This window comes from Notamacropus eugenii, chromosome 7 (genome assembly GCF_028372415.1).
Source record: "Notamacropus eugenii isolate mMacEug1 chromosome 7, mMacEug1.pri_v2, whole genome shotgun sequence".
NCBI classification, from domain to species: Eukaryota; Metazoa; Chordata; class Mammalia; order Diprotodontia; family Macropodidae; genus Notamacropus; species Notamacropus eugenii.
Window position 1 is genome coordinate 101,613,661 of NC_092878.1, and position 14,649 is coordinate 101,628,309.

Below are 14,649 nucleotides of genomic sequence, written 5' to 3' on the forward strand. Positions count from 1 at the left end.
CAAGAAAATGCCAAGTGGGGTGACAAAAGTCAGCTAAATAAGAACAGAAACAGAAAGGATTTTATTTATCAGTTTTTTTCCAGAGAGTCAATCTTTTACTTATTTGTTTGTTTGTTTGTTTGTTTTGATGAGGAAGAATTCTAGTGACACCTTTGGCTTTATTACCTCCCTCATTCTGAAAGCTTAGAAACGGTCTTGGGAAAATACAAGGGGAGAAATTGTGTCATGACTCTAGATTTAAAATCTGATTAAAGTGGAAAGCCGTCATAAAGTTGGTTTCTCCCAGAAGGAAGAAGGCTATTTGAGTATGAAGTTTCCATCCAGGACTTTAACATGAAGAATATCTTGTTTGGCTATGGAAGAGTATGCTTGTTACTGAGGGTGGCGATAAATTTAAAAATTTTTTTAAAATTTTACAACTTGAAAAATTGTTTGTTGTCTCCCCGATTAGACTGTGAGATCCTTGAGATATCATATAGTTTTGTTTGCCTTTCTATTCTCAGTGCTTAGCATGTTTTGTAGTAGGTACTTAATAAATGCTTACTGACATGACTTAAAAGAATGTACTTCCTCAAACATACACATGTTAGAGATTATAGGTGCTAAGAACATAAATCTTATTTTACCACCTGGGAATGCAAATGTTAATTTTCTTTAGTGCCTAAAATATAGAGTTCATTGCTGAACCCCTCATTCATTTTCCCCCTTTTAATTTTCTTCATTCAGCATTTATTCAACAAGTACCTATTACATGCCATGAACCATACTACATGCATAGTTGTCTGTGCCATGTTTTTAAAAAAAAAATGGTATTGCTGTCCTTTGTTTTATATCACCTTCCTTTCCAGATATATCACTTCCCACCTCCCCACTCAGTAAACTAGCCAGCCCTTGGAATAGTGAATATAGAAGAAAATAAGGGAGGCAGGGGAGGGAATGAAATCAGCAGATCGGTGTATCTGTGGAGTCCAACAAAATGTGTAATATTTCACACCAATAATTCCTCACCTCTGCAAACAAGAGGGACAGGTTCTTTTCCTCATCTCTTTTCCATTGTAACTTATATCTAATTAGGAATCTAATTTAAAATGTGTTGTTGGGTTTTTTTGTTTTGTTTTAAACAATAGTGTCAGTTTTCTATTAAACTCCCCTATGGTATAAACTCCTCTGTAACAATTAGAATAGATGGTGACATAAGCCACCCACCACCCTGGCTGTCCCTGAAATCTGTTACTGGAGGCTTGTTGGCATTTGTTCCAACAATTCTAACTGCAAATATATCTACAGAGAGCCAAAATTCAAGTTTATTTGGTAAATTGGAGGGACTTTTTCTTAATTGAAGAGAAAAAAAAACTTCATATCTCTAAACCAATTTTAACAGAAAAAGTTTTAACACTGTTATATTTACAGACACATGTACACACACTAATGAAGGTGAAACTGACAGGCTATATTTAAAGAGTCTATTATTGTAGGGCCTTTCAGTTTAAACTAGTTACATGGTTTTGCTCCTTCAGGGTGGGAAATATCTTAGACTCATTTTCTGCCCCCTGTGATGGTGTATACATCCTAACAAATCAAATCAGATAACTTAGGTAAAGTGTTCTAAAAATGCTAGCCATTATTATTATAGTATTTGTTGATTGATTAGTACAAGTGCAAATTCATTTTTAAGTATATTTTTTGTGTCCCTAAAAAGTAGCAAATAGAGGGAACCCACTGCTCTAGCACAGAGACACAGCAACACAGCAAGGTATGAGATTTGAGGAGTGTATGACTCCAAGCTATACACCTTTAGTCAAGCAAAAGCAGCAGAGAGTTGTTTTGAATATAATCCAGAAATTTTATTCATTTCACTCAGAGAAACAAGTCATAAGAAACGACCTCCATAGCAAGAAATCTACACTGGGGATGCATGCTTGCCTGAGGCCATTGCTTTATACTGCTGAATCCCTTCCATAACTTTTCATCCCTGTAACTTTGGATAAAATTAGACTTGGACGCTTAATTCATTACACATTTGCATGCCTACTGTGTGTAAGAAAATAAATAAGATTTTTCTCTGGTTAGCACACCATTAAACACAGCAGAAATTTATATTGCCCTTTTTTTCCCTAGGAATTCTAAACACTTTTGTTCATATTCTTTTACTCATACTTTTCTACCTTGAAGCATCCTCTACAAAATACATCCAAAATTCGGCAGCTATTTCATGCTTGACTTGTGAAAAAAAAAAGAAGGTGTCCTTTTCTCTCCACCTTTGTACAATACTGCCCCCAGTTTGCTTCGTTAATTACTTTGCACCACAATTTAAGATACTGGCTCCCATTTTGGTGGCAGCCCTCTGGAATGACCACTTTCCATTTTATTGTAAAGTGACAGGTAACACTAAAATGAAGATAAATCTCCAGGGTCTGTGCTTATGTTGAAAATGCTTTTTCCTATTGAATTCTGAATAAGTAAAGGCGTGGGCTTTGTTTTTCTCAAACCTGTTTTCTCCCTCCAGCCTTTGTTTTGTGTGTTTAATGAAGCTAATAATATCATGCTTATTTAGCATTTTGATGATTAATTTTCCAGTACGTTGAGGCAGTTGTTTATAGTTTTGTGGTGAAAGCTGAAGAATAGTTGATGTTACATCTATCATAAATGCAGGCAGTAGATGAAAATCAGAAGTATCCCACGTAGACAGGTGCCAGTTTGAGATGGCAAATATATTTTTATCTAGAACAAAAGGCTTATGGTGGTGGGATGTAGGATCATTTCTGATTTCGTCCCTCATTGGGTTTTTATGTGTTTTCCTTTCTTTCTGTCTTGTTTTCTTAAAAAAAAAAAAAAAAAAGAAAGAAATGAAAAGTGATTGGGGGGTTGGAGATTGGAAGCTTGTTTTTCCTTCTTAGTTTTACTTTCTTATGCTGCCATTTTTTTTTTTTACATGAACACTGCTTCTGCAGACCATGGTGTCCTCTCTCAATAAATAGTGCCCTTAAATCTTATGCTTATAGTCAAAATAGTGGAAACAACCCTTTTTTTCCCTTTGATTTCATTACTTTAATGTTATACCAGTGGGGCTATAGAATTCAGTCATCTTGATTGGGACCAAGGCTAACCCAGGCCAAGGGCTTCCACTTTATCCAGGCCTCCACTCTGTATCTTGCCACCAGACCCAGATGGCTCCAGGGGAGAAAGTGAGTCTGGCGACTTTGCTTCACTTAAATCCTATTCCTTTGCAAGTCATGGCATCACAATGTGATGTCATGGTCCTCTTCGAGAATGAACAAACAAGACTCAACCCATTGTTAAGACTGAGTTTTAGCTGAAGCCAGGCCTCCCTCAGGTGAAGTGTATGTGGCTGATGAGGACAGGGCACTCTTCTCACCCCATATTCTGACCTCCGCTGGTGCCTTTCTGGTTCTCAACTATCAGTTTTTTTGGAAAACATCTGATTTTTTAAAACACATGATAAAAAAATTAAGTCACAGTAAGGTATAAATAATTGCTAAGGCCAGGATTAATTTCCAGGAAGCAGGAGCCTCAGGGTGAATCACATTTTGTGCCCCTCACCCTAAAGTATTTATGCAGGTGAAGCCAGTTTACAATTACCAAGGAGGGTGAAGCCAGTTTACAATTACCAAGGAGGGGGAACGAGGCTGCCTGAATTCATAGCCTGAGGAGAAAGCACACAGGAAGGAAGCATCCAGGCCACTGGCTTTGCCCCACGTTGGGGAGTGGGGAGATGATGGGAGAGGGGGTAGTATGGAACGGATATGAAACTCAGGTGCTTTTGGGGGGAATGTTTTGTGCAAAACTATATCAGTTCACATGCTTCCCCCTTCCTTCCTTCCCAGCAGTTTAGTAACTATCTCTGGGCCTGAATCTCCCTCGCTCCACCTAGTCAAATCAATTTGATTGACTTTTCCTAAGTACCTACTGTTTACTGAGACTAGGACTATAAAGATAAAAAATAAATATAAAAATTACAGAACATATTAAATCTATATAAAAACAAAATATTTAAATATAATATAAAAAATAAAAATGAAATTAAAAAAAATGAAAAACAGACCCTGCTTATGCTCTACTTGCAGCGTTCCCAGTCTTACAATGATGAATAGGTAGAGGTTAAGTATGATGCCCAAGGGACTAAGGTGATGTCATCAACAAAAGTTTCTCCATTTAGTGAAAAGAGTACTAGATTGGAGGTTCAGATTCTCACTCTGCTACTTAACCATTTGTGCGCGCTTAGGAAAATCATTGAATGTGTCTGAGTCTCAGCTTCCTCATTTGAAAAGCAAGGGGTATTCCCAGGGTAGGGTATTAGCCGCCCTGTGCTCTCTTCTCACTTTGCATCTGTAATTCTACAAATTAAATACTCATCATAGATATTCAGACTCCTGCAGAATAGAAATGGTTTGGAGCCTTCCAAACATCACTCAGATTGGAATATTGGAGCGGTCAGCTGACTCCACCGACCACCAACCCTGCTCCGTTGCCCCTAGAACTTGACTCCTTTTATAAGCCTTTTCTATATGTTATTATAAGATGATGGGGAAATGAATCACTCAGATTAAATGATTTCTCAAGGATGCAGAGAATGTTGAAATCACAGAAGGCTGTGGTTAAGGACTATTGTCTTTAGGATGGCCTCAGACCAGATAAAATTTTCTTCCAATTAGTTAAATTATTAACATTTTAGTCCACATCTAAACTCTCCTGGGTTGTTCCTTTCCTAGAATTTGTAAAATATGCTCATTTCCTTTGCTTTCTTTTTTCTCCTTAGCATGGCCAATTTAAAAATTGAGCTGTCCAAGTTAGACAGTGAGCCCTGGCCTGGGGACTTGGATGTTGAGAAGGAGAAACTGATGCTGATCAATGAAAAAGAAGAATTTTTGAAGGAGCTTCAGTTTGTTACACCTCGAAAACGTAGTCAGGTTGAGTTGGACTATCTGGAAGGCCAGAGGAGGCTTCTAGAGGAGGAGCTGCTGTCCGTGAGAAACACGCCGAGTCGAGCCCTTGCTGAGAGGTACGTTTCATCCCTTTGGTCACCTCAAGCATTTCCCACTAGAACTTCACCTTTGTATCATTTTGTAGAATCTGCACCAGGCCTCCATGAGCCACTGTGGAATGGTTTAATTAAAGTAGCACAAAGTAGTATGACCGTTGAAAACAGAAACACAGACACACACACACACAGACACACACACACACACACAGACACACACACACACAGACACACACAGACACACACACACAGACACACACACACACACACACACACACACACACACACACACACACACACACACACACACACACACACACACACACACACACACACACACACACACACACACACCCCCCCCCCCGATGTGTGCTTGGTCACTTCATTTGTCCTGGGTTTTGTTAGACTCATGAAAATGCCTGTGATGGGTGTTAAATCACAGGGAATGTTGACACGTCATCAGGAGTGCAGTCCATCTAGCTTTGATAACAATAACTGTAAACTATTGCCCTCTGATCACAAAGATTATCTGGAGTGTTAACAGCACCTGAAATTTCCTATTCTCAGTTTTATTACTCACAAGAATGCAGAGGTTTATTGCTTTTTGTTTTGCAGAGAAGATACAACCTTCCCTTTGATATTTTTACGGGTCACAGAATGTTCAATTGGCTTTTGTTTGCCAGTGGAAACCCCCTCGGAAGCAGGTGCAAGCGTGAAGGGGAAAACTTGAAGCAATTTTCAGACGTTGTTTCAGTGGGAAGATATAAATTGATCATTTAACCTAAAGAGGCCCATTTCTGTAAACCAGTCATTTAGGAGATGTAGAAATAGAGCCTTTTAGGTGAAGTTGTAATTAACTCCTCCAGTTAGGCTGTGGAAATGTAGTCTCCGCTGATTAATACAGGCAGACAAGGGTTTCTCCAAAGTCTTGGCCTTCCTTCCAGAAGCTGAGCTAATGTGGGGCTGACAGGGTCAGGAAACACTGAAGACACACCCTTAGGGTAGTTCTTGGAAGCTCTCCCTGATAGGAATCTCTGCCTTTGCTAGGTGTCTGGTGAAGGAATTCACATTATTTTTATTCTCTGTGATGTAGTAGTACAACCTTTTAAAATACCCACAACCATTGGCTACAGTTGGCTTGGGAGTAGTTGGTATTCATCATTTATTTTGTACTCTTTGTTTCTGTCATTGCTGCCAGTGCTGAGATGGGGGCTTTGTCTGCATGGATCTAAAATAACTAGTTGAAAAGGAAAAAAATTCAAAGAAGCCGGTTCTTGGTGAGCAAACCATGTTAACTCAGTATTAGGTTTTGTTCTCTGAGGAAGTGTTTAACATGAACCAGCATTGATTAAGCACCTACTATATACATGAAAAAGACTGCAGTAGTCTCTTGTTCTCAAGTTGGGGGAAGAATAACCAGACCTGACCAGACAGAGAGGAAGACTGTGCTGGTGATGATCTAATGTTAAAAGTACTCTGTTTGATTTTTCAACATGATCTTTTTTTCTTTTCTTAACATTTTAATTAATTTATTGCTTTCAACATTCGCTTTTATAAGATTTTGAGTTCTAAATTTTCCCCCTCCCCAAGAGAGCATGCAATCTGATGTAGGCTGTACATGTACAATCATATTAAACATATTTCACCTTCATCACGTTTCAGTGTGGTCTTACAAAGAGAAAATACCAAAAGAATGGAAGGAGTCATAGAGAGTATTATTACCATAAAAGGCAAGTGAGAAGACAGCAGCCTCCCTCTCAGTCCATCTACCTGCTTCCTTACCTCTTAAAAGTCTCATTTATGAGTTTGTGCACATGTTAAGGGTATCTTTGATGAAAATGTGTAAAAGGGGACACATTAATTTTTTAAAAAATATTTGTTTCCCATTTTCAACATTCACTTCTATAAGATTTTAAATTCTAAATTTTGTCCTCCTTTCTCCACTCTCCCCTCACCAAGAAGGCATGCAGTCTGATGTAGGGTATAGAACAGGCTGATTTTTGCAGATGATTTTCTACAGCAGATTACATTTTCCCAGTCTTAGAGTCAACTGGCAGGTGAAGAGAATATGAAATCATTTAGTGTTTATTGTTGGGTGGATTTCTTAAAAAAATAGTCAGCTTGGTGGCAAAAAAATGTTAAATCCATGTTAAGGATCCTGGGATGTGGTAGGAACAAGGGATAACAGATAAAATGCAAAAAGAGGTGAATCTAGCATGTTGAGTAGGTCTGCCAGCAATTCTTAAAGTGTGGTCTGACACCCTTTCAGGGGGTCTATAAACTATTTTATTAATAATAATAAATTAATAATACTGTTTTATTAATAATATTTTAATGAGAGAAATAGCTACAGATATAATCCACATAAGCAAAAGCTCTTTGCATGGAAGTCATCAATAATTTAAGAATGAGATAGGAAAGTTTGAGAATCTCAGCTCTATGGAATTTATAGCTATATCCTTTATGAAAGATATGTGTTAAGGATATAGACAAGAAACACATCAGATGAGGCGTTAATAGATTAGTTGTGATTTCTGCCAGTGGAGAAAGTGCCTATACCAATGAAATCACAGATCCACTAAGGTTCTGAAGTTATCTCCTCATAAAACAGCAAAAAAAAAAAAAAATGGTGGAGAGAGAAAAATGAAATAGACAACTGTAGGAGCTTAGTTAGAGATCTGGATAAACCAGTTTTAGATGAAACTACGAGAATGATGACTACAGAACAGACATGCTGTCCTACCTTTAAGGTTACTTTTGTCCAGTGATTGCATTCTATTTTATTTTAATTTTTCTATACATTCTACCATCTTTATTTTCTATATTTATATTCTACCAACTTGGTATTCAATATACTGTACAAATATGTGTTAATAGCACACCCCAAAAAAAGATTATGATGAAGTTGGAAAGAGCAATTAGACAATAACTTTGTTATAGTCAATATAATTTCAGAGCCATTCCAGGATCATTTTTCAAGACATCTCAACGAGTAAATGATTCCCAAATAGAGCAGAGATCATATGTAGTAGCTTTTCCCACCTTTACTCCCCTCAAAAAAAGTGATAAAGCATATCGTGATAATACAAATTCCTTTTTTCTCATCTTTATTTGAATAGTCTGTGTGCAAGGCAATGGTAGCCTTGATGAAAGCAACACACAGAAAGGCAAGCCTTACTGATATTCTTACAGAAGGCCACATCCTTATAGTTTTTCATGTAACGGACAGGTTGAGAGTACATGATGCAAGATTTTGCATTGTCACTTTTTTAAATAATCTGTTTTTGAAGTCTCTTTTTAACACGTTATCTCCTATGCATGCATTAAAGTTATATAAGACTCTGTCAGCAGCAAGTATGTAAAAAAGTTTGTTTAGTGATCTGCTGGCATCTCACAAAATGTAAAATAGATAAAATGCTTATCAAAGGTGACCTTTTAAAAAATGACCTTCAGATAGCATTAAGTATAGCCCATATTGGAGCAAGAACGATTCAATCAATAAACATTTATTAAGCACCTACTATGTGCTAGGCACAGGGGTACAGAGAAAAACAGAAATGCACACACACAAACACAAAATGTCTAACTTTGAAAAATTTTCACTCAAATCATCCCCATTTTCCACATCCTGCTTTTGATGGGAGATCTGTGATAAGGGGGAATCCACTAACCCATTCCACTTTGGAGGAGTTTTCCTTAGATTGAGCCTGAATGTGCCTCTTTGCATCTTGTACACGCTGTTCTTAGCTCTTTCTGGGGCCATCCAGAAAAAAAATATTCTTCCACATACAAGTCCTTGAGATGTTTCCCAGGCCATCTCCTGTTGTCCTGATCTGTATCTTGTCACTGGACCCAAATGGCTCTAGAGGAGGAAGTGAGGCTGGTGGCTTTGCCTAGCCCTGCCTCACTTAAATCCAGTTGACTTGCAAGTCATTGCATTACCTTCTTGATGTCATTGTTCTCTTCCAGGATGAAGAATAAACCATGTAACCTTCAGATGCTTAAAGACAGACTCCATACTAATCACCATCACCCGCCAACTGATCCTTATATGTTCTGATCTCCAACTCTTTCTCATAGCACCAACTGGGTAGAATACTCCTGAGTAGAGTACAGCAAGACAGGTTATTGTTGGATGCATTGACCCTCACTTCCCTCCTGGGCACCCTGCTTCTCTTCATTCCATCTAGGACAGGCTTGGTTGTTGTTTCAAACTGCTGATTCTCTAAAATCCCTAGAACATTTTTTTTATTAGGAACTATTATTTAACCATGCCTTCATTAAAGGCATCTTGTACTTGGGAAATTGATTCTTTGATCCCAGGTATAGGATTGTGTTCCTTTTAAATTTCAATTTATTACATCCAGTCTATTGTTCTAGTCTGCAGATATTTTTTTGTATCCCAATTCTGTCATCTGACATTTTGACCTACCCTCCCTTCCAAGCCTAATAACTCATGCCAACCATGGCCTAACCCAGATGGTTGATAAAAATGTTAAACAGCTTGAGATCAAGAAATGGATTCCTGGGGGCACTCTATGAGAGACCTCCCTCCAACTGTACACAGACCTGTTAATATCTACCCTTTGTGTTAACTGTTGTAGGTCTTATTTTTAAAAAATTTAATCCAACAAACACTTATCACAGCTTACCTTCCGTATCTTTGGCACTAAAGATACAAAGATGAGGGGGATATTGTCTCCCTCAGGGAGCTTAAAGCCTAGTACAGAGATAAGACCTGTACACAGATGACTCTGATAAAAGGGAGAATGCCTGGAAATCCAGAATGCTTTAAGATAACTGAGGTAGTGTCCTAAAGATCTAGCTAAAAACCACCATGATCTTGTATAAAATGAATATGTGTTTGTGTTCTGGTTGGCATCAGAGGTACTTGAGACACTTGATAAAGACTATATAGCCACAAGTGTTTGATTTGCCACTAAAAAATTCATGTCAGCAGTTCTCCTTGTGGTCTGAGACTGCCCTGAGTCTTGGTTATACCTACAAGTGGCCTCCAGAGAGGAGAATGCCGTGTATTCAGGTTGGGAAGTCACTGACAGAAACCATCCCTGTTGACAGGAAAATATAGCAAAATGTTGTGTTTTTAATCAGGCCTGTCCTTGATGGATAATTCAGCTCTCCAAGGAAGTTAATTTTGGTTTTAATTGCTTGGACTTTTGACTTTTTATTTTGCATTCATGTTAGAGCTTAAATTTCTTTTTAATAGAGAAGTTAGGATATGTGATTTTCCCTCCGTATGCGGGTGGGAGGGTGAGGCAGTGCTGTGAAAATAGAGAATGATAAAATAACTTTATTTCGTCAAATGTAAGCAGGTTTTGTGCAGCACTGAGGATGAGCAGCTTGAGTCCCCCAATAAACTTGTGGCATCTGAATTTAGCCACATTCTAGGTCTCCTGGCCTCTCTCTCAGGTGGACATCATTAGCCTTCTGGAGATTTGTGTCTTTTTTGTTCTGTATTGACTGACCCTCCAAAGTGACCTCATTCTGAGATAGTCATCCAGCATCCTGATTAAAAAAGACCTATCCTTTGGACCTGAGTCAAAGGCCCATTTTTTCATCTTCCCCTTTCTTTCATTATGTTTTTCCCCCTTAGTTTATATATTTCTGTTTTGCCTTTCTTCCTCCCTACTGTTAAGTTAAAATGTAACATCTTGGAAAGTAGTTTGTTCCTTCATGGTCAATAGGGGAGCAGTTAATGGCAAAGATGAAACCTATGAAAGGGGATTTTCTGCATAAAAAACAATTCAGTGTAAGACAAATGTGCTCCCCTTCCCAGCGGTTTTCTCTCAACATCTGCACATAGTGGTCAGAGAAGTTACTAACTATGTCTCCAAAATCTTCCTCCACTTATCATGTGGGTTTTTCCTTTTTTTTATGGAGATATTTATCATCTCTAATGGGCATTAAACCCCTATGAATTTGCAGTCAATCAATGGGATTATATAATGCTGCACTTCATGGGTTCTCTACACAGCCTTGTAATTTTTGGCCTCATTTCCTACATCACAACAAAGAATGAGCTCACCATCTTGTGGCTGTGCATATCCAGGAAATTTTCTGGTCTTAGAACTGTGATTTTATTGATAGGGAAACTCTTGATGAGAAAATGCCCTCTACCAGTGCAGACCAACACTTACTCTGTTTTGCAGCTTATGTAGTGTTGAGAATATCCTGTAGCACTGAACAACTAAGTGCCTTGCTAAGTCACCCTCAGCCATAGGTCTTCCTGACTTCAAGATCTACTCTTCAGTCTGTGCCATGATAATGGATCAATTTCATCTCAGATAATTAGGTGAAAGTAATTGTTCATGGGGAAAAAGATGGACAATATAGGACTTGGTTTGTACATTTCTATCACACATAGTATTACTGAAAGTATTAAGACACAGCAGTTTTCCATAGGATCCACAGTGGCTCCTATAGTAACATTCTTTCATATACCATTGTGAATTTGAGGGTATTTCCTACAAATTCATATGTCTTACCATTTTGGAATTCCACATAGCAAGTATATTAATTTCTTTTTAATGAGGTCATAAAGGAGAAGTTGATGTTTTTTGATGTGTTTTTAACCATTAAAACCACTTTAATGTCTAGTTTCTGAGATTTGGAACAGAAATATGGCTCAAATGAGATTAATCTGCTTCTTGCTGTTAAGATAAAAAGATGTAGCCAGAAGATGTTTGGAGTACCTACTGTGCAGACATCACTGTACCAGACAGTGCTATGGGAGGGGTGGAATGAGTAGAGGTTGGTCGAAAATGGGGTGACAAAGAAATGGAACATATAGTCTTTACTGTCAAGAAATTTCCAGTTTTTTTGAAGCTTTAATTGATTTATTTTTAGTTTTCAACATTTATTTCCACAAGATTTTGAATTCCATATTTTCTCCCCATCTCTTCCCTGCCCCCAGCCCAAGATACCATGCATTCTGATTACCTCTTCCCTCAATGTGCCCTCCTTTCTATTGCACCCCTCCTTTCCCTTATCCCCATCTTCTCTCTTTTCTTGTAGGGCAAGATAGTTTTCTATACCCCATTATCTGTATTTCTTATTTCCCAGTTGTTTGCAAAAATAATTCTCAACATTCATTTCTAAAACTTTGAGTTCCACCTTCTCTCCCTTCCTCCCACCTGTCCCCACTGAGAAGGCAAGCAATTTAATATAGGCCATACATGTGTGGTCTTGCAAAAGATTTCCATAAGAGTCATATTGGGAAAGACTATATTTTCCTCCATCCTATCCTGCCCCCCATTTATTCTTTTCTCTCTTTTGACTTTGTCCCTCCCCAAAAGTGTTTACTTCTAACTACTCCCTACTTCCATTTGCCCTCCTTTCTATCATCCCCCCCCCACACCTCACTTATCCCCTTTTCCCCTACTTTCCTGTAGTATAAGATAGATTTTCATACCAGATTGAACGTGCATATTATTCCCTCCTTAAGCCAGATGTGATGGGAGTAAAGTTCACTTTTTCCCTCTCACCTCCCTGCCTTTTTCCCTCCATTGAAAAAGCTTTTTCTTACCTGTTTTATGAGAGATAATTTGCCCCATTCCATTTCTCCCTTTCTCTTCCCAATATATTCCTCTCTCACCCCTTTATTTTTTTAGATATCATCCCTTGAAGAGTTACAAATATTATCTTTCCATATAGGAATGTAAACAGTTCAACTTTAGTAAATCCCTTATGATTTCTCTTTCCTGTTTACCTTTTCATGCTTCTCTTGATTCTTGTGTTTGTAAGTCATATTTTCTATTCAGCTCTGGTCTTTTCATCAAGAATGCTTGGAAGTCCTCTATCTCATTGAATGACCATTTTTTCCCAGAAGCATTATACTCAGTTTGGCTGGGTAGGTGATTCTTGGTTTTACTCCTGACTTGTGGATTATCATATTCCAAGACCTTCGTTTCCTTAATGTAGAAGCTGATAGATCTTGTGTTATCCTGATTGTGTTTCCACAATAGTTGAATTGTTTCTTTCTGACTGCTTGCAATATTTTCTTCTTGACCTGGGAACTCTGGAATTTGGCTACAATATTCCTAGGAGTTTTCCTTTTGGGATCTCTTTCAGGATGTGACTGTTAGATTCTTCAATATTTATTTTACTCTTTTTTTCTAGAATATCAGGACAGTTTTCCTTGATAATTTCATGAAAGATGATGTCTAGGCTCTTTTATTGATCATGGCTTTCAGGTAATTCCATAATTTTTAAATTGTCTCTCCTGGATCTATTTTTCAGGACAGCTGTTTTTTCAGTGAGATATTTCACATTGTCTTCTATTTTTTCATTCTTTTGGTTTTCTTTTGTAATTTCTTGGTTTCTCATAATTAGCTTCCATCTGCTCCATTCTAATTTTTAAAGAACTGTTTTCTTCAGTGAGCTTTTGAATCTCCTTTTCCATTTGACTGATTCTACTTTTTAAAATATTCTTCTCCTCATTGACTTTTTGCCATTTGGGTTAGTCTATTTTTAAAGATGTTATTTTCTTCAGCATTTTTTTTATGTCTCCTTTAGCAGGCTGTTGACTTTCTTTTCATGATTTTCTTGCATCACTCTCATTTCTCTTTCCATTTTTTTCCTCCACCTCTCTTACGTGATTTTCAAAATCCTTTTTGCACTTTTCCGTGGCCTGAGACCATTGCATATTTATTTTGGAGGTTTTGGATGCAGAAGCCTTGACTTTTATGTCTTCTTCTGATGGTATGCATTCTTCTTCCTCATCTGAAAGAATGGAAGAAAATACCTGTTCACTAAGAAAGTAACCTTCTATAGTCTTATTTTTTCCCTTTTTTGCACATTTTCCCAGCCAATTACTTGCCTTTTGAGTCCTTTGTCAAGTGGAGGATATACTCTAGGGACCCGTAAGTTCTCAGTTCCTCCACGGTGGCACAGTCAAGGGAGAGGAATTTACTCCTCTCCTTGCTTGTACTCTGGTCTGGGAGCAATCATAAGCAGTCTTTTCTGCCCAGGATCTGCAAGTAGGATTCCCTGTCCAGAGCCTCCACCAACTCCACCAGCCAGTGCTCCTTCTCACCCCAGGACTGTCACTCAGGGCTGAGATCCAGATCAGAGGTTCAATTCCCCCAGGATCTTCAGGCCTAGGGCTCTAAAAAGGGATACTGCCACCACCTGGGGCTGGGGCTAGGCCCAGACCCTGTTTCTTTCTCACCCAGGTGAAAGAGCTTTCTCACTGACCTTTGAAGCTTTTTTTGTTGTTTGTGGTTTGAGAAATCTGAGAACTGCAGCTGCTGCCCATAAAACCACACCCTGAAGCCTGCTCTGGTCCTGTCCCTGCCTTGCTGCATGGCCAAGGCTCGGCTGCCCTCTCCTCTGAGCTGGTGGGATAGGCCTTTCCTGTCAGCCTTCCAGGCTGCCTTGGGCTGGAAATCTCTTTCACTCTGTCACTTTCTGGCTTCTGGTATTTCATGGGCTATGGGAGAAGAGCTACAGCAGTCAGTCTTTCTACTCTGCCATCTTGGCTCCGGCCCCCCAACTTTCCAGTTTTGATAGAGGAGGCAAAATAGGGACATCTGAAAAGTTAAAGAAAAGTGTTAAATGACCATCCAAGACCATGATGGGAAAAAAATGTCGCAGGGCGCCACTGCATAATTAATTGCCAAGTGAATTTT

General features: G+C 38.5%; 1 protein-coding gene across 10 annotated transcripts in view; it reads left to right on the top strand.

Moving 5' to 3' along the window:
- WWC2 (WW and C2 domain containing 2) overlaps positions 1 to 14,649 on the top strand; it is a 257,956-nt gene that overhangs the window by 174,791 nt on the left and 68,516 nt on the right. For all 10 annotated transcript variants that reach the window (XM_072625437.1, XM_072625442.1, XM_072625441.1 and 7 more), the window contains one exon: positions 4,778 to 5,020. In XM_072625437.1, coding sequence (XP_072481538.1) covers positions 4,778 to 5,020 — 243 coding nt within the window. The remainder of the gene's footprint in view (positions 1 to 4,777; positions 5,021 to 14,649) is intronic.